This window comes from Podarcis raffonei, chromosome 3 (assembly GCF_027172205.1).
Source record: "Podarcis raffonei isolate rPodRaf1 chromosome 3, rPodRaf1.pri, whole genome shotgun sequence".
Classification (NCBI taxonomy): Eukaryota; Metazoa; Chordata; class Lepidosauria; order Squamata; family Lacertidae; genus Podarcis; species Podarcis raffonei.
This window is the reverse complement of record NC_070604.1, coordinates 27,982,050-28,006,150: the sequence shown is the minus strand read 5'-3', so window position 1 is coordinate 28,006,150 and position 24,101 is coordinate 27,982,050. Positions and strand designations below refer to the sequence as shown.

Genomic DNA, 24,101 nt, shown 5'->3' with positions numbered 1-24,101 from the left:
CCAAATGTTTCCGAAAAGTTTAGGGAACTTTCTGGAACAGCATGGGAGGTGTTGCTGGAGGCTGCAGTGAGAAGGGCAAATTGGCGAACATCATGTTCTCTCCCGCTGCCAGATCCACTGGACAGAATGCACCTTTCCCACCATGGAAGGCAAAGTCTGGATCAAACTCAGAAAGAAAGACATGTTTCAGATTACTACTCCATGCTTCCTTTTGCCCCAGTGTCCAATAGACATAAAAAGGGCCTTGCAGGACCAGAACAACAGACCACCTATCTCAGCATCTGGTTTCCAAGAGCAGTCAACCAGATTATTCCCAGAAAACTTGCAAGTAGGGGAGGAAGGCAATGGCCCTTTCACATTGCAGGCATCGCCGCAACTGGTATATTTAAACATGGTGACAGATGGGTTTGTGGCTGCCTGCATTCGCAGGAGAAGGTACTAGCGCAGCCCATTGCAAAACTGTACTTTTCCATCTTTCTTTGGCTTATCAAATTATGCAACCAGTTAGGATTTCTCACCTTCAGTCTGCCTAGCAGCAGTCTCCCATCTGGTAGGCGAACGTGCATTTTGTGTTTCCTGTTGAAACAATGCAGCTTAATCACCATGCAGGCAGTCTGCCCACTGTCCTGTTGCTAGTGAGTCATCTGTCTAATGCCCTTTCTGTAAGGCTGAGTGGAAGTGGGGTGAAAAGGATGAGGAAGGCAAATACCCCTGTGCATCTCACTTGACATTGTCTCGAGTTGAGTTGGGTAAGGCAGGAGATGGAGACAATGGAAAGTGTGTGGGCAAGACTATGGTCATGTGAGAGGCTGGATGGAGGTGGCAGAAGGCTAAAGAATAGGGAGGCAGAGAAGGAAGAGGAGAGAGGGCAAATGATGGTGTTGATGGACTAGGAAGGAGGAGGTGTAAACCAGAGTCTGAGATGGGAGTAAATCTACTTTTGGGTTTTTTTAATAATAATTTTGAGTGTTCAGAGCACTGGGTGACCTTGGGCTAGTCATACTTCTCTCTGAAGTCTCTCAGCCTCACTCACCTCACAGAGTGTTTGTTGTGGGTGTGGAAGGGAAAAGGAGATTGTTAGCCACTTTGAGACTTCCTAGGGTAGTGACAAAGTGGAATATAAAATCCAAATTCTTCTTCATGTGCATACGCTGCGGTAAGCCTTACATACAACAACCCCTAACAGTGCAAACCCACCAAGACCTAACAGATGGAGGATTAGCTAACACAGGCCCTTGAGTAAGATTTTGGAAGAATCATAGAGTTGGAAGAGAGGCAAGGTTTAAGTCAGGAAGGCTTTTGGCCACTGCACGGCAGCCTCAGGATCTTGTCATTTCACACACACACACACACACACACACACACACACACACACAACTTTTAACACAATTTTAACATGTGAAGAAATAAATTGCTAGTATGTCAAGACAGCCCACAACCATAGGCATGCAAGGATACTGGGTGGTCCAGGAGGAGGAGCATGACTGAGGACCTTCCTTAGCTAAGTTACCAACTGGTCCCTGTCTATTTTCACTTTCAACATACAGGGGTGGACTTTGGTAATGTGGTACCTTGAGCAAGGACAAAATTTGGCAATCCCACCCACCCCATATTTCTTATTTCCACAGCAATTCCTTTTGGTACCCATACAATTTACCTGCTGCTTTGTGCTTTTCATCCCCCCCCCACAAGGCATCTGTTTTTGAAAATTGAAGTTAGCATTTATTTATTTTTGAAGGAGAGGGTTTTCAAGCCTTGCTTAGGGCACAAAATAGACTGGCACTGAGTATGAGGTTCCACTTTTACCTCCGATGATGGCTCTTTGGACGGGTTCCTTGGCTCTTGTGTCTATTGAGGCATCTGCAGAATTGAAGTTCTTGTTCATGTATCCTTGTGGTGAGATCCATATAGGAAACCTGAGATCAGAGATGTCAATCGTGCTGTGCTTTTTTTGTGTTCGTGTGTGTTCGTTTTGAGCTTGTAGCATGTGTGCAAGTGCTATCCTTGATACCTCTTTCAACTATCTTATCTGTCACCCTTCATTTACCCATCCTGTCGCTCCTATATAGACTCATCTTGTGCCACCCAGTGGCAGCACTCTTGCATGACTTTTTTCGTTTGGCAGTGGATCAGTGCGTTCTCTGCCAGCAAGTCCTGCCAAACACCCCATGTTCAATTCCCAGCAACTTCCTAAAACGAAAAGCAAAAAAGCACCCAATATATCAGCTTCCCCTACCCTATCAGCTGTGCATGTGCAAATATTGATTGACCAGATTATGGCCAGAAACATAAAGAGAAGAACACAAATAATCCTTCTGGTCTTCTACTCTTTGTTAAGACTTCTCCCAAGATCTTGGAGATCCGCTGCTGCCAGGCAGAACCTCGATAGACTAAGGCAGCTTCCTATTTATGTTAGATTCTAATGTCACCTCTAATTTTATTACAGGCTTCCCCAACCTGGTGCCCTCCAGCGGTTTTGCACTGCAGCTCCCATCAGTGCTGGCTGGCTGTTGTAATCCAAAACTGATGGAAGGCACCCAGTCGAGGAAGCCTGTTTCCTTAAGACAATCCTCCCAATGGGGCATCTGCATCAAACAGGTTTTTGCTCTGGTTTCTTCCCTGTTGCTTAGTGCTTTGCCTCTTGCCATGGGGCATGTATGTGTCTGCTTCCATGCCCAAATCTTCTCTGCGCTGGGGAACTGAACACGTAGGTGGAGGCTTGTAGGTCTGCCTGTGGAAATGATCCGTGTGACAGGTTTGTTGTCTTGTGTTCTCTGTGTGTGGGTTTACCTTGGATGCTGTTTGCCAGACTTGCTTATGTTGACATCTACCCTGCATAAAGTCTAGGTGGGGCGGGGGGAAGTAGGAAGGTTTTTCTTCTCTGAGGAAAATATTTTCCTTTCTTTGTATATTACACCACCTGTTATAGACTTAAACTCTTACTGTCATTTGGAGAAAAGGAGGGCAGGTATTCAGAAAGTGCTCTGAGAAAGATACAGCTACTGTTCCTTTCTTCCCTTGGGGGAGCTTGATGGAGATGAAAAAATGGATGTAGCTTAATTCTCCCGAAGAAGATCTATCAAGATCTGGAACCTAATGATCCTTTGACTGTGCAAGACTTCTTCTTTCACTTTCTGTTTCTGGGGTTTTCCTGCCTCAGCCACAAGCCAATTTCAGGGGCTACAAGTGATGTGGAGAGGGGGGAAACCCCATTGCACAAGTGAAAGTGCATTTGCAGGGCTTCTGCTGAGAGGGCTGGTTTGGTGAATCCCATTTGTGTGTGTGTGTGTATTTGTGCGTGTGTATTTGTGTATTTGTGCGTGCACACACACACACGAATGAGTGAGACTGATATAATGAAAATCAGTAGTAGTTGTTAGTGGTAATAGCAGTAGTGTTTTGATTGCTTATCTGTCGGGGGGGGGGTTATAGAAGAAGAGTTTGGATTTGATATCCCGCTTTATCACTACCCAAAGGAGTCTCAAAGCAGCTAACATTCTCCTTTCCCTTCCTCCCCCACGACAAACACTCTGTGAGGTGAGTGGGGCTGAGAGACTTCAAAGAAGTGTGACTGGCCCAAGGTCACCCAGCAGCTGCATGTGGAGGAGCGGGGAAGAGAACCTGGTTCACCAGATTACGAGTCTACCGCTCTTAACCACTACACCACACTGGTTATAGCAATTTAAATGTACAATATCAAAAAAGAGTTTAATACAAATAAGAGGAAAAGGGAATAAAAGGCTGCTGCTGTGTTACACAGTCCACAAACTCAGTGGTCAAGGTGCAGGAGTTTCTGTTGCACCAGGGACAGCCATCTCTCAGAAAAAAGACCTGCCACAAACATTCATGCTCCGAGAGCAGTAATATTGGAAGGGAAATACCAGCAATCACACAACTGCAGGCCTTCTGCTGCTGCAGCACATTTTAAAATAGTGTTTGCTCTTTAATCTTCCATGACAATGTTGCCTTTTTTTTTTTTTACAACTTTATCAGGTTTCCTGACGAAAAGGTCTATCTTCTTGCAATTTTTGGTAGTTTTAATTGTAGCAGGGGTGGGGTGGGGGGGCTCGCGGGGCTTAAGCATGTACAGCTGAATATCCCTGGGCGCATGGTTTTATTAAGCACATTTTAAGAGATGTGCATACTTTGCTACTATTATTTTGTAACTGTTATTTCGCTTGTGGTGATTTTCTGAACCACAAAGGAGTAAGTCGGCAAATATGACTTGCACTCCCCACCCCTCCCCACTTCCCAACACAAATCAAAGCCACATTGTTAAGTGAATTTAACTTTTTTTATTAAAAAAAACCAAAACAGCCTACCCCTCAATAGGCGAGGGGGATTCAGCCAGAGACTCAGCAAGCCCTCTTCTATCTGCAATATAATTACCAACCTATTTTAAAGTGTCATCATAAGATTGCTGAGAACAAAGCACAGATGTACACAGATGGTGCTGGATACATAAATGAGTACGTGGAACACTTTGTCATTCATTATAGCAGGCGTGTTGTTAATAGCAGGTTATGTCAATGAGACAAAATGCTGGCCACATCTGGGGTTTCATAACACATTTAGTGAGGTGCCCACTTAAGCAAAGGGAGAGGGCATGGCAAGTACCCCCGCAAACCCCCATTGCTGGACCCCTGTGGAAATTATAACTGGATCGTAAACTTGAAATTAAAACAATGATGGAACCCTAAGCATACTTCCTTAAAAGTTAAAACCACTTAAAAACAAAAACACCAATAGGCTCTGCTTCTGAGAAATTGTGCCTAGGAGAATATTATTATTCTGAAATAAGTAATTCCTTTTTCAAAAATTCAGTGGGTAGGACAAAAACTCCCATACATCCATTGCACTTTGGTCTTTCTGTCCTAGCCCCTTCTCTCTCCTCCCCCCCCCCCGGATTATTATTATTATTATTTGTTAGAATAATTTTTTATTGAAGATTTAAACAAAACATATTATCCAAAAACATATCATCCTTAATTCCCCCCCCCCATTTTTCCTCCCTCCCACACAACCCCCCCCAACCCGACTTCCCTCAGTTCCAGTCTTTGGTTTCTCTGTGAATGCTGCTCTCTGCATGTTACAAAGCTGTATAAATCCTTAAATTATTTAACTGATTATTGTCAATAAAAAGTTTGTGAATGTTTATTCAAAACCTGCCAAGGAGACCAATTCACTTTGTTGCGTCTTCAACTATTTTGTAAAGAGTTCCCATTCATCTTTAAAGTCACAGTTATCCTTGTCCTGTCTCCCTCGCATTATTTTTGCTACTCTCAAAGTGCTCCGCAGATATTATTCAAGTTATTCTGTCTTTTGGGCAGGGATGGGGGCAATGGGCGAGGGCAAGAGAGATAACCCAACTCAGCAGTCTTCAGGTGTACTGACTTAATTCGTGCATGAATTATGGTGAAGATGACACCAAGTAATGATTTGCATGTAGGAAATGCTCACCTGAGACAGAACTTCCCTGTCACCTGATACATCAAACACAGTATGTTGCAAGGGAGGCTGTGCACGTATCTGGCTGTGAGTCATACTGATTGATGAATCAGCACAACTTCACAAGTCTTCACAGGTATCCACAGGGAGACCTGAATAGCCCTCCAGCTGAGCCTTTAATTGATGGCTGCTTTCGTAATCCAGGCTTCCTGTGGTGAGTCAGCAGCTTCTTACCAGCAAAAGCCATCCTTAGTTTGGGACAGGGATTCTCTGACTACACACACAAACACAAGCATTTTAGCAAAGCATTGCATGGTCTCTCTTGAAATTACAAATGCAGGAAAGCCCAGAGCTATTAAATACTTTTATCCAAGAGAGGATTCTGCATCTTTAAAGAAGATATTCAAGAAAGTGCTTTGGCAACAGTAGGGACTAGACCATGTCACATTCTGGCATGAGAGGTAACTGTTCTTAGCATTCCCCACTTCTGAGCAGAAGATGTTCTGGAGTCAGTTGTACTGAGTCTAGTGTCATTTGGATGGACTGGAGACTTCTAGTGTATTTGCAGGCTTTGCTCTATGTACAAATATACCCACAAAGTTCACACTGGAAGCAAATATACACTGCTTCATAAGGTAGCCAATTTTGGGAGAGCAACACACCTCTGTTGTGCTTAACTCAGGCTAGAAACTCACCTCCAGTACGTTTCCAAGCACAATTCAAAGTGTTGGTGCTGACCTTTAAAGCCTTAAACGGCCTCGGTCCAGTATACCTGAAGGAGCGTCTCCACCCCCATCGTTCTGCCCGGACGCTGAGGTCCAGCTCCGAGGGCCTTCTGGTGATTCCCTCACTGCGAGAAACGAGGTTACAGGGGACCAGGCAGAGGGTCTTCTTGGTAGTGGCACCCGTGCTGTGGAATGCCCTCCCACCAGATGTCAAAGAGAACAACTACCAGACTTTTAGAAGACATCTGAAGGCAGCCCTGTTTAGGGAAGATTTTAATGTTTGATGCATTACTGTATTTTAATATTTTGTTGGAAGCTGCCCAGAGTGGCTGGGGAAGCTCACCCAGATGGGCGGGGTATAAATATCATCATCATCATCATCTCCTTCTGCTGTAAATTCATCTCCCTCCCCCTCTGCCCAATTTTGTTCCCTTTGTTGTATCTTCTGCTCCTCCACTCAGCTGGAGGTGTGTCATCTCTGATAGGAATCCTATTCCAAAATATGAAGGGAAATAACAACAACAATAATTGTATACTGCTCTTCATCTGACGATCTCAGGGCGGTTCACAGCATAAGAATACAAGATACATAATAAAAACAACAAAACAGTAACACCCTTCACCCCTTCCTACAAACACATTTAAAAGTACAGTATATATAGGATCCTCAGAAAGCACCTGCCGCAATAGCTCCAGCACTGATGAAACATCAGCAAATTGTCACGGGGTATCAGGCAGCTGAATGAAGGAATGAGAAGCCACAGCGCAAAACTCACAATTTAAGCAAAGCAATCAAGCAGGGGCATTTGCCACTCAATCCTACCCACATTCAGAAATCAGTCCCACTTACTTCAGTTGGTCTTTTCCCACAGATGACATGCTTTGGATTGCATCTTTTAGAGTTTGTTTCATTTAATCCATCTTTCTAACTGATGGGTCTGGTATTCTGCATCTGTATCACTCCACTCCCACCTCCAAAATTATCTGGTTAGAGCACCTCTCCCTACAAAATATATCTTACGGTACAGATCAGATTTAGAGCACCTGCTGCCTGCTGTCATCTCCAGGTAAGGCTGGGGATGCCAACCTAAAGTCCTGGAGAGCTGTTGCCAATCAGTGTAGACAATACTGAACTAGACCATCGGTCTGACTCCATACTCTTGCGCTCCGGTGACTGTGAGCACTAATTGTGCCACTACTTCTATGTGCTGATGAAGCTTTGACTTTGGGACTTTCAGCCTTTCCACTGGCCACATGGGATGCTTCTGAAATAGAGGGGCACTTCAAAACTGAATGGGATGATTTTGCAATTCACGGTAAAGGAGAAGGGGCGAGAAAGAAAACCCTATTGGGGGCAACCATACCCTTTCCCATGTCTCTAGTTGTTTTTTCAGTCACAGCCTGTGTAGTGATTGGTATGAGCATTGTGTAACGGTCTGTCCCTCTAGCCGAGCAAATTTTTGGATTCACTGGAGAATTTAGATGCAACACATACCTGAGCAGTTCCCCTGGGTATCATTAAGCAGGGCTGAGGAAGACCTCTCTCATGGAACACTAGCAAGCTATTGCCAGTCAGTCCTGAGCTAGATGAATCCAACATAAAGGCAAATGCCCAAGTTCCTAGTTAACAGATTAATGTTTAGCTATTAGGGCCCATTTTCCAGTTCCCCTTGTGTTCAGTTCTCAAGACGTACCTTTGAATTTAAAAAAATGACAGCAGGCACTACAACACATTCCAGTGTCCAGCTGCCACAAATCTAAGCAACGTAGCCACTCTGCTGGAATCTGAACAGCAAAAATCATCATAGAATTATGAAGAAGAGTTTGGATTTGATATCCCGCTTTATCACTACCCGAAGGAGTCTCAAAGCAGCTAACATTCTCCTTTCCCTTCCTCCCCCACAACAAACACTCTGTGAGGTGAGAGAGACTGAGAGACTTCAAGAAGTGTGACTAGCCCAAGGTCACCCAGCAGCTGCATGTGGAGGAGCGGGGACGCGAACCCAGTTCACCAGATTACAAGTCCACCGCTCTTAACCACTACACTACACTATGACTATGCATGAAGAGTCCACAGTCTTAATAGAAACCACAGAGCCAGCATAAAATCACTAGCAAAGTCTCCAGGAAGAGGGATGGCCCATGGGATAGTCATAGGACGTTTGGCTATGAAAAACCTCATTCATTAGGTTTCCCTGTTCCCTTGCAGGAGCGGTAATGGAAAGAAACAAGAGCGCTCTGAATAAATGCGGAGAGCTTAAAAGAAAACAAAATAGGTGTGACTCTGGAGGTGTAACCTGTGACTCAACATTACAGTCCAGAAAAGGGTGGAAAGCCTTGCAGCAAAATGCAAGCAAGAAACTTGCAAGCACACTGTATATGGTCATAAGGAAGTGTGTTGGTGGTTTTCCCATTACTGAGTTAAAGCAACTACTATAAGGTCACAGTTAGGAAATCAGAAGATGGACCTGCTTATCTTGTGTCTGCTAAAACTCTGAGCTCCACTACGCTTTGCTGAAGAGACAGAATGAAAGTGTCATCTAAATAAATAAGTCAGCCAACCAACCAACCAGCCTAGGATGCAGTATGACCACCTAGGCTTGGATCCAAAGGACTAGTTCCACAGGGAGCCCATTTCTCAAACTGCAGCCATCTGGTGAACTTTGTTTCAATAGCAGCTTGACGCAAAATCGGGCCAATGTTTCTCAAACAGGAAAACCCCACTGCGTGTCACCAAGTTGATGTATGTTTAACAGTCTGGCTGAAGATTCTGCTTCTATAAAGGCTGGCTGACCAGTGGCCTCCTACAACTTAGCTTAGGTACCACTCCTGTACGTTTGGCCATTAGCTATCCTAGTTGAGCCCAACAGCAACTGCAGTTTAACATTTTGAGGGTCACAGGTTAGTTGCCCTGTTCTTATATATTACTGTAACATATTTGACCATTTCTGCCAAGTCTTATGCGATAGGGTAGCGACCTATGGATGTCTCTCTGCTCTGGCTTGCAACTAGGGCTCCATTGCTAGAGTTACTGTTTGACGCTACCAAGATAAAACACCTGAAACATCAGAGTCTCTGGAAATGCTGTGGTGTGGATTTAATGGTGAAAATGCTGACAGACACTTCAGGGAAGGGGAACCTGTAGACCTTGAGATGTGGTTGACCTCCAACTCCCGTTAGAGCCAGCCAAGTAGTTGGAATATTGGTCACAGATTCTTTGGTATGTATCTAGAGCAGCCTTACATGACGTGGTGCCCCTCTGGTGGATGGGACTACAATCCCAGCTAACCATTAGCCACACTGGGTGAGGCTGATGGGATTCTAACAATGTCTAAAGGGCCAAAAGCTTAGTGGAGGAGAAGACCCAGAAGTTCCTGTGAGCAGGACTGCACGCATGGAATGCTCTCACTGAAAAGCAGGCCGGGGAAGACAGTATTTTTTGGCACATGCCACCTTGCTCCTCTGCTGAAAAGCTGCTCTGGAATTTCAAAGGTGGTCGTACTGAGCATTATAGGAGAAAGGGGAAATTGACAAAAATCACCTTCCGCACTCTTCCTCTCAGGGGTGCCAACTTGAAGAAAATATTGGAGGGAGCCAGATAAGCCCTGCCCCACATAATCAATCACATGACACGGCACACACACACCATTGGAACGGCAATGCCCATCAACTTTGTGGCCCCCCAGCCCCCTCAAATATAGATGAAGCCTGTAATGGACACACAAAGGCCCACTTTTACTGTGACTTCTACAAAGATTTGCTCATTTTCACCAAGTTATTAGGGTCCAAAGTCAGACAGTTAAAACACTGTTAAGTGGCTCTTCTAGCAAATGGAAAACTGTAGAGGTGATTAAAAATTCCACAATTTTAACTGATTAAATCCAGGAAGAAAATACTGATAGAAACTTCCTTTGGAGACCTGCTAAACCCAGAAATGAAAGTAGCAATTTTAGTCGAGTGTGTAACCCAAGGCTTTTTGATAAGAATCAAAACATAAGACCAAGCATATTGCATAAAGTTATTCACACATTTTCATTTTGTTGTTTTCTTTACAGCATATTACAAGTGAACATTACATTATTCAATATGAACTAAGAGCAGCCTAGAGGCAGAACAGACCTAAACAGACTAGGAAAAAATGTTCCATAACCAAATCTAAATTGGGAAGAGACTGTAGTGGGAAGAACATCCTCAAACCAAGAAAGCTTATTATGTGGGAAAGTATGCTTGGTTTCCTACACTACTTCTGCAGAAATATACAACTGATTATAGAGAAAGTATTGGTCAGATTAACAGAAGACAAAATATTATTAGAGTATAACTATGCCACTTAGGCCAGCCAATAGGTTACAGAACAGACTTGAAATGTACCAAAGAATACTGAATTATTGTTTGAAGACTGTTTAAGACAAATGGAAGAAATTTTAACTTGACAGACTAGAGGTATTACGCACCTCCCCTCACATGAACCACCATATGCAACGGCAAACTCCCTGGAAAGATTAGTAGTTTCCTGTATCTACTGGGAAAATGTTCTATAACTGTCATTAAACTTAAATTCAAAAGTTAAATATAGGGAAAGGAGGAAACTACTATATAAATTCAAATTGTGAGAGATACTTGAGTTATTTTAAGGTGTAAGTAACTGTTGAGCAGTTGTGTTAAATTATCAACATACTAAATTTTGTTGTAAGCAAATGTCTGTATGCTGTGATTGTATTTTTAATAAAAATGAGCATTTTGTAAATGAGATGACATGTTGCTCTCCTATCTTCTCTCTAGGCCTCTCCACAAAAGGTTTCAATGCAATCTATAGTCAAATCACTACTTCCAGCAGCTTTGAGACAAAGCACCTATGTTATGACATCAAAATGAAGTGTTTACACAAAATACTGACTTGAACAAAATACAAAGCACTTTATCTTTCCGAAACTGAATATACAAAGTAAGCTTCTTTCCAAAATATTTTCATAGGCAAAGGATTAAAAAGGATTTTAATTATACACATATGGTCACAATTCTGCCTTAAAAAGGAAACTGGGAAATGTACATAAGGCCGCTTGTAAATGTACAGCTTTTATCTTACTGTTACAGTGTCTTGTTCAGAGAAAAATTGACAGTATCATACATATTTGCTTTAAGATGAAGTAAGCTGTCCAAAAATACAGTACTCTTCTGTACAAAAACAAATCGTGCCACATTTAAGATGGAAGAAGCACTGGTTTGTGTGGTCAGTATTTCAGTCCATTAATTTGCCTTTATTCTCATTAATGTTTAAACTGATTAAGTTCCCCAAATATCCATATTAACAGAACAACTATGTTAAACAAAAACATTTCCTCATAATAGATAAAAGAAAGCTGGTTCGTAGTTCTGAAACCATATAAAGATAGAATCTTTTAAAAAATCAGTCTTGATTTGCTGAAATAAATTTACATTATACAACACTATGTCAGGGCAAAAAAGGGACAGGGGTATGAATATACACTAAAATGCAAATTTTCTTCCCAAAAGGGGTAAAACAAATTACATTTACAGCATGGAGGTTTACAAATGTACATCTGTACAACCAAAGTAAGCGTCACTACTCAATTAGCAAGGCTTGTAAAACATTGAAAACAAGAAATCTGCTTACAAACGGTAAACTTACATCTATTAACTATACTTATATAATGCTTATATTTATAAGGAAGCAAAAAGTTATTTGAATATTTAATCATGCTTTAGATGTTGAGCTATCAAAGTCTCAGTAGGCCTTTCCTCCACCATTAACTGCCTACCCTTTGCAGCTACCTGTGAGAACACAAAGCCTATCAACACTTTCAAATCCTGTATATGCAAAGCAAAGCACACACCTTATGCCCACTGACTGCCTATTATTTTAATGCAGGTTTACTCTTTTCCCAGACAGTACGTTGCTGGACCAAAGTACCACCTTGATTTTTATTCCCCTATCTTGCACATCAATTAAATATTTAAGTATATACATGGCTTTTATACACTGCTAGAGAAAAGGGCACATTACATTAAAAGAAAAAACAATTGTTTCCAAAGTAAAAAGGTAGAAACTATTCCTCAATGTTCACATTTTATCATTCCTTACTGGTATTCTTCAGTGCCCTGATTGCTATTTGGATTATAAAATTGTGAACCACCAAAATACAGAACTTAACTTTCTGTAATATGTTAAATAATAATTATGCAATCATCTATTTTCATCTGTTATAAAAAAAGGATTCCGCACAAAGGGGTGGGGGGAGAAATTAAACTAATTTCTATATACAACTATATAAACATGTGCTGTGATGTTGGGGAGACCTACCAGATTGTGAGCCAGTATATTAAAAGAATACTGTACTTTTTTTCCCTTTAAAAACTATTTTATTCAATGACTTTACAAGGTAAAAATTTACAAAATGTGAGAGCTATTCGGATAGTTACATCATTTACAGGCATTCTGTGCTTTGTGAGCCACACAATCTGATAGGTCTCTGATAAGAAATGGCAATATGTTGCAATTCATTCCCCAAAAATATACACATGAATAAAAAATTTTACAAATGCATGAAGAGTCAATAAATAGGGGTTTTTTTATATAAAAAAAATCACAACGTTTTGAGTTAAGTTGTATGTTTTGATAATTCACAATAAAATTCATCTTCAAGATTTTCTGAATGTGTCCTTAAAGCATTCCATTAGGTGGCCCTCCAACTGGGCCCAGGTCAGCACTGTTTTTCAGGTAATACTTTTCCAGCTTGGCAAGGATATGTTTGCCGTAGGTGTATTTGCGCAGGGTGGTAATATGGGGGCGAATCTGCAATAAGAAAATCCAGGTTTTAGTCAAAACATTCCTATCGCGAGGAGAGCAGAGGATAAACTGAAGCAGAATATTCAAGACATCTTTGTTAGTTTTACGTTAATGCTTATGAACACCGAGATCAATGATAAAATCTTCAGAGACAAATAATATTTAAGATGAACCCAAGTGAGGACCAGGCGTAAGAAAAATTACAGTGGTACCTTGGTTCCCTAACAGCTTATTTGTCAAACAAATCGGCTCCTGAATGCCGCAAACCCGGAAATAAGTGTTCCGGTTTGTGAACGTTTTTCGGAAGCCGAACGTCTGCTGCAGGAAGCTCCTGCAGACAATCGGAAGCCGTGCCTTGGTTGTCGAATGGACTCCCAGAATGGATTAAGTTTGAGAACCAAGGTACCACTTGTACAACATTTTGATCCACTGCTTCCTAGCAAGGAACTCTTCTACTGGGGCAGATATGTCTTCCTTTAAGCCTTCCCTTCACAAGAGTTCACAGACAATGATGTTCACATCCAAGCTAGTGGTTTGCTTCTCCGAACAAACAAGAGGTAAGCCAAGAACAACATTTGGCTTCTGAACATGGTTTGTTTGGAGAGGAGGAATGAACCCAGGTTCAGGCATCACAACAAGCCACGTTGTGGAATGTTTCTGGGCAGTGCAAGAGCAGCACCTTGGAGACCAGGTTTCAAATCCCCACTCAGGACTGAAGCTCAATGGTTTGGGTTAGCCACTCACTCTCAGCCTAACAGAACTCACTGTAAGGCTAAAATGGGAGAATCATGTACTGTATTACATAGAACCAGTGTTATTTTCTTTTAAAAATGTTTAGGGGCACTCTCATTTTCCTACTCATATTGAAATAATACCCCTCAATGAGGCCAAACTTAGATTCACAAAATGTTTAGGGGTATGCGTACCCCTGAGTAATAAATAAAGCATGCAAAGAGTGAAGCAGGCATTACACACAAGCATGCTGCTTGTTCACATTTAGCTATCGTTTATTTTTAACTATAGTTCAACATTATTTGCAACCAGGTGTGTATCTACAGTCAAGTAAAAAAGCATGGTTATGGTTGAATCATAAGAGATGGAAGAACTCCTGAAGATCTTCTAGTCCCTGCAATGAAGGAATATGCAGCTGTCCCATACGGGGATCAAACCTGCAATCTTGGCATTATCAGCACCACGTCCCAACCAACAGAGCTATCCAGGTTGAGTAAATTATCATTTCCATCCATATTTATATGAACCTGAGCCTCTTGGGCTTGCTGATCAGAAGGGTGGTGGTTCGAAACCGCACGACAGGCTGAGCTCCCGTTGCCCTGTCCCAGCTCCTACCAGCCTAGCAGTTCAAAATCATACCAATGCAAATAGATAAATAGGTACTGCTGCAGCAGGAAGGTAAACAGCATTTCTGTGCGCTCTGGTTTCCGTCACGGTGTCCCGTTGCACCAGAAGTGATTTAGTCTTGCTGGCCACATGACCTGGAAAGCTGTCTGCGAACAAATGCTGACTGTCTCAGCCTGAAGTGAAATGAGTGCCGCACCCATAGTTATGTTTGACTGGATTTAATCATCCAGGGGTCCTTAACCTTTACCTTTTTCATATGAACAACACAAATTTTAAAGAACCTATTTGAAATTAGTATCATTAACTTTCATCCTATTTTCAATTATGCTACTTACAAAATGAGGAATTAAAACATGGAGTTATTGGGTTGTGGGAGAGAGAGAGAAACTGTCAGACACAAAAGCACGCAAGAGTCCTCCAAAGTTTGCAAAAGCTGGGAAATGATTTTTAAATTAAGAGTTCTTTCAAAGTCTGGAGCAGATAGGCAAAATTACCTTGTGCATTATAATCTTTCGCTGAGCAGGTTCAGCCATGTCAATCATCTTCTGAACAACGTAGTTTGCATATTGGTCCTTCATCATGGTGTATAAGGCACTGTGAGGACCGTCATTCTGGCAACACACCTCATCAATAAGTAAAGCTCTTTCCGCACGAGATGCGTGAGTGACACATTTTTCTACCACATTGCTGAAAAAGATTACGGAACAGAATACAGGAAAGATTACTGAATGGAATGGAATAAAGACTAGATAAAGAGACAAATTAGATCCAGCTAAATACATTACTAAGCAGATTAAACGCAACACACTGAAATGAAATACATGGCACTTAAACTATGAGACAACACAACATTACTGTATCGTGCTAATCTATCCCTGTGGCCTCTCACGTACATTAACCTCTGAGGTGCAGATTCTGCTGAAATGACTCCTCCTTGTGTCAGAAGAGGTAACATTGCATGCTCATATCCATCAGAGAGAAGTACAACTGCTCCCCATGGCAGTGTTGCCCACATTTTAGGAAAGGCGATGCTTGCAAAGGGAGGAATCCCAGCTTGGATTCCTATCACGTGGCCCGAGTCTTCTGAGTTATCCCGTGGAGCACTTAGGAGTAGCAATGGCTAAACTGACCCTATTATATTTCAGGTCTGGGTTTGGTCGGTGCCTTAAAGGGGTGACTGCCTTAGGTTCCAAGATGAAAGAAAGGCAGATATAAAGGCACAGAAAGGAATAATAAAGCAGTCACTCACTGCCCAATATTAAACAGCAATTAGTAATTCACTGTTAACTATACCTGGCAAATTTATGCTGACTCAGAGTTAGAACCTTCCCTCTGATTTCAGACACAATTTTACTCTTGTCTTCAGGACGTCCATGTTCCAGCACATGTTGAATAACATAGTTTCCATATTGATCCTGAAAGTAACACACTTAAGTTGTCTCAAGCATATACATTAGTTTAGCATTTTCTAAAGCGCCCAAAAAACCTAAGTTGAAGAGGAGACCACTGTTACATACCCATGTTTTGGAATTGTAGCATTTAAAGTTCTATAGGGAAACTGATTGTGCCCAACAGATACTACACCAAAAATTTAATAAATGAAAAGGTTGACATGATCTTTTTTAAAGAATTTACTTCCAATATACCCAAACTCTGATTAATATTTGCTAATAAAAAGACAGCTACACAATATATTTTGTGCTCCCCAGAATATTTTAGTGTACACCAACCTGCACAAGCTGTTCTGTGTGCTGATGCAGTTCTTCTAAAATGGGAAGTGTCTGTTCAGCGGTGCAGTGCTCCAGAATACGTTGAATTACTCTGCAGCCATAAGGATGAGTTGAAAGCACAAACACCTTAAAACGACAGGATTATAATTATTAACACATACTGCATTAAATTTGCTCTATTCCAGATGAAGATGCCTCAGGTGTCCAAAAGGAGAAATTGCCATCTTTAATTACACCACATTATTGAAAAACATTCGATGTAAACATGGTTTTTGGAAGGAGGGAAAACAAGTGACTTTTACTTTTTAATATACTGTGTAACACTGAACACAGATATTCGTGCATTTTCCCTTTGGCAAGAAATTACACCGCACCTATAGGAAAATTCTGATCCCCTGTTGCACAAGACAGGAACTTTTTCTTCACGACCCATTACAGAGTTTAATATGTGAAGGGGTCTGTATTCTGAAGACCACTACAGTGGGGTAGGGCAGCTGAAAAAAATTCACATCTGGGAAACAATGAGCCCTTTGGTTTCAGGTAGTACAAGGGTAGACGAGTCTAAAAAGCCAGGGACACAAATTTTCATGGCCCTCTAGCAGCTATGGGGGCTCATTTACCAGAAGTAATGTATTTAGTGTTAACTCTGGAAGTGTAGTAGTAGTAGTAGTAGTAGTAGTAGTAGTAGTAGTAGTAGTAATAAAAATAAAAATTATTATTAGTATTTATTTATTCATTCATTCATTCATTCATTCATTCATTCATTCATTCCCCAGCCACTCTGGACAGCTCCCAACAAATGATGATGATGATGATTGTGTACACTCAGTTCTGACCAAACTAAGCCTCCTAGAGCACAACATACACCAGGAGGCTTAGTTTGGTTATAATCGAGTGTACACTTCCCAAGTTAATGCCAAATACATTACTTCTGTATTTAGGCTAGGCTAAATACTTCTGTATTTAGGCTAGACGGTTGTGTCCCAGGCTTTTTATATTTCTCTACCCATGTACCATCGGAAACCGAAGGGGTGCATTGGTTGCCAGATGCCAAATATATTGGCATTATTTAAAGCTCTCCGACCCCGCTACTGAAAAATAACCAGGAGTCTTCATGAAGCAAAGCCACTTATCTAAACTGAGATTCTGTATGACAGGGAAGCTCTTCCCTGTTCAGAACCAACCTGGCAGGGCAGAGCAATGCATGCAGACTCCAAAGCACATGCCACTCTCATCATACATAGGTAAGCAAACTTTACTTTCTTTGGTGACTTGCTAGGGGGGGGGAAGGGGGGCGACTAGCAAGCTTTTCTTATGGAGAACAGTACACTGCAACCCCAAGAAGCAGCATACACCCCGGGCTGTGTGTACTTCCTGATGCCGGTAACAGGCAAACCCAAAGGCAGCAAGGGACATAGTGAGCTTCTCGCCCTCATCTGCCTGCCACCCCACTCATTTGCACTGCCGTGGTAAGCACAGAGCCTGCCAGTGGATGCATGCAACCATATCCCTGCAGCTGATGAAGTTGGTGACCAACCAGAACTTCTGAATATAGGTGGGCCATGCTCCCTCTGAGCAGAGGGGCCTGTACAGGGCTGGCCCACCCATGAGGCCAGGTAAAGCAACTGCCTCAGGCGGCACAATCCACAGGGCAACGGATCCCGATATAGATCTTTATGCCCCCTTTATTCCTGATGTCAATCTTCACTCCCCGTTTCTTCCCTGGCGGAGAGGGGGAAGCCATTTTGTAGTTTGCCTCAGGTGGCTAAATGTCTTGGCTTGGCCCTGCGTGGCAAATTAAGGGTTGCATCCGACCCTGTGTGCACAGAGTTCTGCTCACATGGTGGAGCTTCCCTTCCTTGGCCTGCTGCAGAGGGTCTTCCAACCCCCTGGATCAGATTTTGAGGGTTCGGAGGGGAGGGTCTCAGGGGAAATAATGTTCCATTGCACCAGCAGAACAACAACACTGGATAGGACCCTAAACAAATGACACACACTTAGGAAGACTATATTAGCAACAGTGTGCTAACCAATGTTATCTGAAAAGCTGTGATTATGGATAGTAACCATTTAGTTAAAGAACGTAAATATAAAAAAGACTATTTACCTGTCCTTTGAAAGCATCAATAATAAATTGGAGTGACTGGGGCTGGACACATTCTATACATTTTTGTACCACGTGGTTTCCATTTTGATCCTTCACGCATTTCAGGACATGCCCATCGAGCTCCTTCACCATTTCATTCTACAGAGGAATAATTTGACATTAACAGGTTACACAGGTCCGTAACAGATTACTTTCCCCGCAAGTATGCATTTCCCAATTATGATTTAACAAGAATAGTGCCTTCTATATAGAATCAGACTACTATATTGTTACAAGCACGTTTCCCAGCAAAGCAAAACAGGAAACATTTTACATTTGTGGGGTTTTTTTGTAATGGAATACAAAAATATTGTTCTAACTTACAATTACCTGCTGGTCAGGTGAGATAGACTCGAGGGCTTTCTGAATAACACGGCAACCGTACATCTGCAGAGCTAATGGGAGAACATGCCCACGAATGCGCGTAGCAAGGGCTAACTTCTGGTCTATGCTTCCAAACTACGAGAGAAGGGAAGGCACTGTTAACAAAAACAAAGCACACTTTTCTGCGTGTTACTATGAAAGTCATCTCACGCCACTATAAGAAATTTAAATCGCCTATCAGTGGATTATTCAAACCTGTGGAAAGCTGGAAAGAAAAGCATGTGAGCAGCTTTCAACACCACAAACATGGGAGTCGTAATATAGTCTAGGTTTCTCCCCATCAGAACAAACTCAGAGGTTAAAAACCTTTGAACAGCTTCCTTTATGCACTTACCTCAAAGAATTTCTGTATGACATAGTTGCCAAACACATCCGTCATCAGCTGATATGCTGCTTGCAGAATCTCACTAAATACCATTTGACGTTCAGCTGGAGTGGCTCTTTCTAATTTCTGCTGTATAAATCTGTAAGCACCAGAATTGTACATAAGTAAAAACCTCAAGTTGAATAGAAGTTGAATAACTAGAGCAAAGTAGTTAAAAAAAAGAGAGCTGAAAATAACATAATAATAAGCATTTTATTATTTATACCCCGCCCATCTGGCTGAGTTGCCCCAGCCACTCTGGGCGGCTCCCAATCGAGTGTAAAGAACAATACAGCATTAAATATTAGAAACTTCCCTAAACAGGCTGCCTTTTGATGTCTTTTAAAAATAGGATAGCTGCTTATTTCCGTGATATCTGATGGGAGGGCGTTCCACAGGGCGGGTGCCACTACCGAGAAGGCCCTCTGTCTGGTTCCCTGCAACCTCACTTCTTGCATTGAGGGAACAGTCAGAAGGCCCTCGGCGTTGGATCTCAGTGTCCAGGCTGAATGATGGGGGTGGAGATGCTCCTTCAGGTATACAGGACAGAGGCCATTTAGGGCTTTAAAGGTCAGCACCAACACTTTGAATTGTGCTCGGAAGCGTGCTGGGAGCCAATGAAGATCTCTCAGGACTGGTGTTATATGGTCCCGGCAGCCACTCCCAGTCACCAGTTTAGCTGCCGCATTCTGGATTAATTGCAGTTTCTGGGTCACCTTCAAAGGTAGCCCCACGTAGAGTGCATTGCAGTAGTGTCCAAGCGGGAGATAACTAGAGCATGCACTACTCTGGCGAGACAGTCCGTGGGCAGGTAGGGTCTCAGCCTGCGTACCAGATGGAGCTGGTAGACAGCCGCCCTGGACACAGAATTAACCTGCACCTCCATGGACAGCTGTGAGTCCAAAATGACTCCCAGGATGTGCACCTGGTCCTTCAGGGGCACAGTTACCCCATTCAGGACTAGGGAGTCCCCCACACCTACCCACCCCATGTCCCCCCAAAACAGTACTTCTGTCTTGTCAGGATTCAACCTCAATCTGTTAGCCACGATCCAGACTCCAACCGCCTCCAGGCACTCACACAGGACCTTCACCGCCCTCACTGGTTCTGATTTAAAAGAGAGGTAGAGCTGGGTGTCATCTGCATACTAATGAACACCCAGCCCAAACCCCCTGATGATCTCTCCCAGTGGCTTCATATAGATATTAAAAAGCATGGGGGAGAGGACGGAACCCTGAGGGACACAAGTGAGAGCCCAGGGGTCTGAACACTCATCCCCCAACACCACTTTCTGGACACGGCCCAGGAGAAAGGAGCGGAACCACTGTATGACAGTGCCCCCAGCTCCCAGTGCCTCTAGATGGCCCAGAAGGATGTTATGGTCAGTGGTGTCAAAGGCCACTGAGAGATCCAGCGGAACTAGGAAACAGCTCTCACCTTTGTCCCTAGCCCGCCAGAGATCATCGACCAGCACAACCAATCGGTATTCAGGCCCATGGTGAGGCCTGAATACCGATTGGAAGGGATCCAATAGTATCAAATATCCTCCAGGATATTTGGTTTCTTTACAAGTTTATGAAATTTTAGTTAAATTGTAACTGGTAAGCTACTGTGGCATAGTCCTAGAAGAGATTAGTGTAAATTAATATCTCCATTATTTATTATGACTACACTAGGATGAAATCATCAACTTCAGTGGAATGAAATCCGTGTAAATTGATTGTGATTCATTACTGAGAATGAAGATTTCTCTCAGCCTTTTTTTTAGAAGACAGGGCTTGAAAGCCAGATGGCCACACCTGCTTACTCCTAAAGTTCCCAGGTAACGATGCATTGTCTGAACAGGCCCATTAAGAAGCTCTAGCTCTTTTCACATTGAGAATTAAAATGACAAAAATTCAATGTGTTTCCCGCAAGACCCAATTAAAGGGAATGTTTATCATTGTAAATGTTCTCCAAACTCATCAGCATAAGTTACAAATACTAACCTAGAGCCATGCTGGTCCCGTGAAAACTCAACTATGTGTCCAACTAGGTCTCTTAGTTGAAGGTTAGGGAAGCGATTGTTTCGGAAATCTTCCAGTAACCTACTACGTCCAGAAGGCATAATGTCAGACCGACTGTAACGGAGGCGCGAAGGAGGAAACAACTGGCTGCTGGAGCTAAAAAGACTGGAGGTGTTTGCTGCACTGCGATACTTTGCTTCTGCTCCAGGGGCTGCAGAGATATAGCGACCACTACCGTTGGTCAGTCCTCCTACAATGAAGCAGCCGTGTTAGTAAGAAGTCTTAATTATGCCGTAAATACTAAGAATATAAATTGTACAAGAAATCAGGAAGACTAGAATCATGAGCGTCTTCTCGCACTTCATTTTCATTAAATTTCGAGTAAAGTAGTTTCTACCACTAGAAAGGAACGAGCAAATCTTTTTTTAAAAGAAATATAGTAATAATAATAAAGGTGAAGCAGCAATAAAATTGAGACAGCTCCAACATAAAACAAGAACCCCACAACTAGCTTTCGGACACCAGTGCACTTTGCACAAAAGAAAACTTGAACTTTCAACAATGGGCAACTAGTATACACACTATGCCAATCACAGGAACTAAAGCGAATCTTCAGCTACTCTTTCCGGACTCTCACACTTGGCACGCTAAGTTGTATCAATTGAAGTCATACTCTGATTTAAATCATACACTGATTTAAATGAGCATGACTACTCTAACTTCAGTGATTTCAGTGGGTCTGTTCTATGATATAAATCGAAGCAACCTGCTATGTAAATAGTAGAAGACCTTCACACTTCCTCTCTTAAGGAATTAACGTGAAAGTTCAGTAGGCCAGCTTCTTAATATGCCATCAATGTTTGTATAGAAAAAGAATCTAGAAGTCTGATTTTCAGAGGTTTTCCGAAGAGATACTCAAAGCCCTGCCTTGACTGCTTTGTTATCGCTTCTCCCAAAACAGCCACATCGCTCCCGCCTCTACAAAGCACAAGATCAACTGCTACTAAGACAACATCAAAATTGGAAGCTTTTGCAAAGAAGACATCTTAAGCCACATTGATTAGCCAGCACTCACCATGCCAATTTGGTTCATGTTATTTAAGCACTAGTCTAGAGACTTACAGATAGTCTACAGCAAACATTTGCTGATATTACTAGCATGGAACCAGCCCTGTGAGGTAACAGAGGGGAGGCCAATCCAGCATTCACTGTGTGGGATGTGAAAGTAAAGTATGGAAAACTTGTCATCCACACATAAATTATTTTGGTTTGGAATCTTTGGTGCAAATATGGGGGGGGGGGTCAGGGGGGGTGAGTAATTAATTTAAATAAAATACGGATCATATTAAACATACAAGTCTAACCAGCACAGCTTAATTTAGCTGATCACTTAGGAAAGGTGATAGAACATTTTCAAGCTGACACTGGGATAGAGCCACAGTCTGTATATGAGTTGAAGACCACTCATGCAACTGGTATTTCCTCTTAGCCTGCATCTCCACAAAGTCTCTCTGGAGGGCTGGGATTCCTCCTGAACAGCATGAGCTGTGGCTACAATAAAAAGATTGGTTGCATGAGCTGTCTTCTGCTTGTGCAACCTTTGGATTCAATCAACTGCTTTTTTTAAAAAAAACCCAAACCTATAGTTACATTATCAATACATCAAACTTACTGCACGCTTACTAGACCCAAGTAATGGCGGTGATTTAGCAAAAGACACCCCCCCCAATTGATCAGTTTAAGAAAATAGCTCATGCTAAATTATTTCCCCCCAGGAATAGGAGGGAGGAACCTGGATGCGGTCTCCCAGACCTCTACTTGACACTCAGAACTTTCTCCAGACCATTTTTCGTCAATGGCCCCTGATTCACACCCTCCTTGGGAGTTTTTGCCTGTCCGGAACGTGCCCTGGACAACACCTCTGGCTTGCCCAGGTGGAGGTCAATGGTTGGTGCTAGGGCTGGGCGATATATATCAATACATCATCCAAAACTGGTTTAAAGTCCATAGCATGATATCGGTTTTTAGCAAATCTGAAGAAAGCCAGTGAGATAGATAGTGATACACACAATAGCTTAGAATGTACATATTGAACAAGTACTGCTCACAGCGAAAGGCCAGCACAAAGATTTAGTAGCTTGACTACTATGTTAGTTACAAGATGGGGGTAGGGTCCAGAGAGCCCATTGTGGAAACAGATTGCCCCTTTTTGCTACGTCCCATGTTACTGCAGAGGGGCCAGCAAATTCCCTGGCACAGTTCATAGGAAGAAACACAGGCTGCAGTAGCAAAGAGGCAGTGGGGGAAAGTCTCTTCTGTAAGCAACAGTTTCTTGGATCCCACTCATTGGACTTCACTTATATGAGCTACTCAAATGACCAGATCTCTTTAACCATTGCTTTTATATAGATTTTACAAACAGCCCCCGTTTTCAGAGACATAGTGACAGGTAAGTTATGCACAGGTAAAACACAGACACATCAGTTTTGCAATTCTTAAACATCCACAGAAGAGGAAAGGACAGAATAGTAGTGAAGCAGCCTGATGTGTTAAGAACAGAACCTGACGTTTCCTTCTGCCCTCTTTTCTGAAGGTACAGAGAAATAAAAATGACCAGTCCTTGTCCTGGAAGTCAGCCTGCATGAAGAGGAAACTTACTTTGCAGTGTTATTAATATGGACACCTGAAGACTAAATGTTGATTTAAATCTGGGAATACAGGCACTAGGTTCAATGCAGTAACAAGGTGAAAGCCACCAGGTGGCAGCAAAGTTAGTTTAATAATCAAGTGAAAAGAATTAGGTACCATTTCCTGTAATTTAAGTGCTCAGACTCCAATGTCTGTATTATTGATCTGCATAAAAATTCTTATTCATAAGAAGAATTTAGTTTGCACCCACTTTGTGGTGTTATTAGCGCACACAATCAAGGCATAACAAATGAGGAATATCTTGCACACGATTTGTTTTTGTTTGTTTTTTAAACAAAAGCCCATGAATTTAAATCATAACATTTTTCCATTTTAATTTACTTGATAGCCAAAGTTACTAAATATAAATGTGTGATCAGATTTGCATTTAGCATGTGATCCTTCAGGCTATGAACAAGTTGACTTACTAATCTTATTTGGAA

At 42.3% G+C, this 24,101-nt stretch overlaps 1 protein-coding gene and 1 long non-coding RNA gene across 20 annotated transcripts in view; one reads left to right on the top strand and one right to left on the bottom strand.

Moving 5' to 3' along the window:
- Positions 1-24,101, top strand: part of LOC128410124 (uncharacterized) — a 149,406-nt gene that overhangs the window by 42,228 nt on the left and 83,077 nt on the right. The window lies entirely within an intron of this gene.
- Positions 11,151-24,101, bottom strand: part of PUM2 (pumilio RNA binding family member 2) — a 59,491-nt gene continuing 46,540 nt past the window's right edge. For 14 of the 19 annotated variants that reach the window (XM_053380890.1, XM_053380895.1, XM_053380877.1 and 11 more), the window contains 8 exons: positions 20,953-21,220; positions 18,935-19,064; positions 18,541-18,675; positions 18,178-18,315; positions 16,071-16,196; positions 15,634-15,755; positions 14,835-15,027; positions 11,151-12,987 (listed from right to left, as the gene is read on the bottom strand). In XM_053380890.1, the coding sequence (XP_053236865.1) occupies positions 12,856-12,987; positions 14,835-15,027; positions 15,634-15,755; positions 16,071-16,196; positions 18,178-18,315; positions 18,541-18,675; positions 18,935-19,064; positions 20,953-21,220 (1,244 nt within the window). In that variant the 3' untranslated portion in view covers positions 11,151-12,855. The remainder of the gene's footprint in view (positions 12,988-14,834; positions 15,028-15,633; positions 15,756-16,070; positions 16,197-18,177; positions 18,316-18,540; positions 18,676-18,934; positions 19,065-20,952; positions 21,221-24,101) is intronic. The other 5 variants (XM_053380879.1, XM_053380885.1, XM_053380894.1 and 2 more) reach the window with 1 other exon arrangement.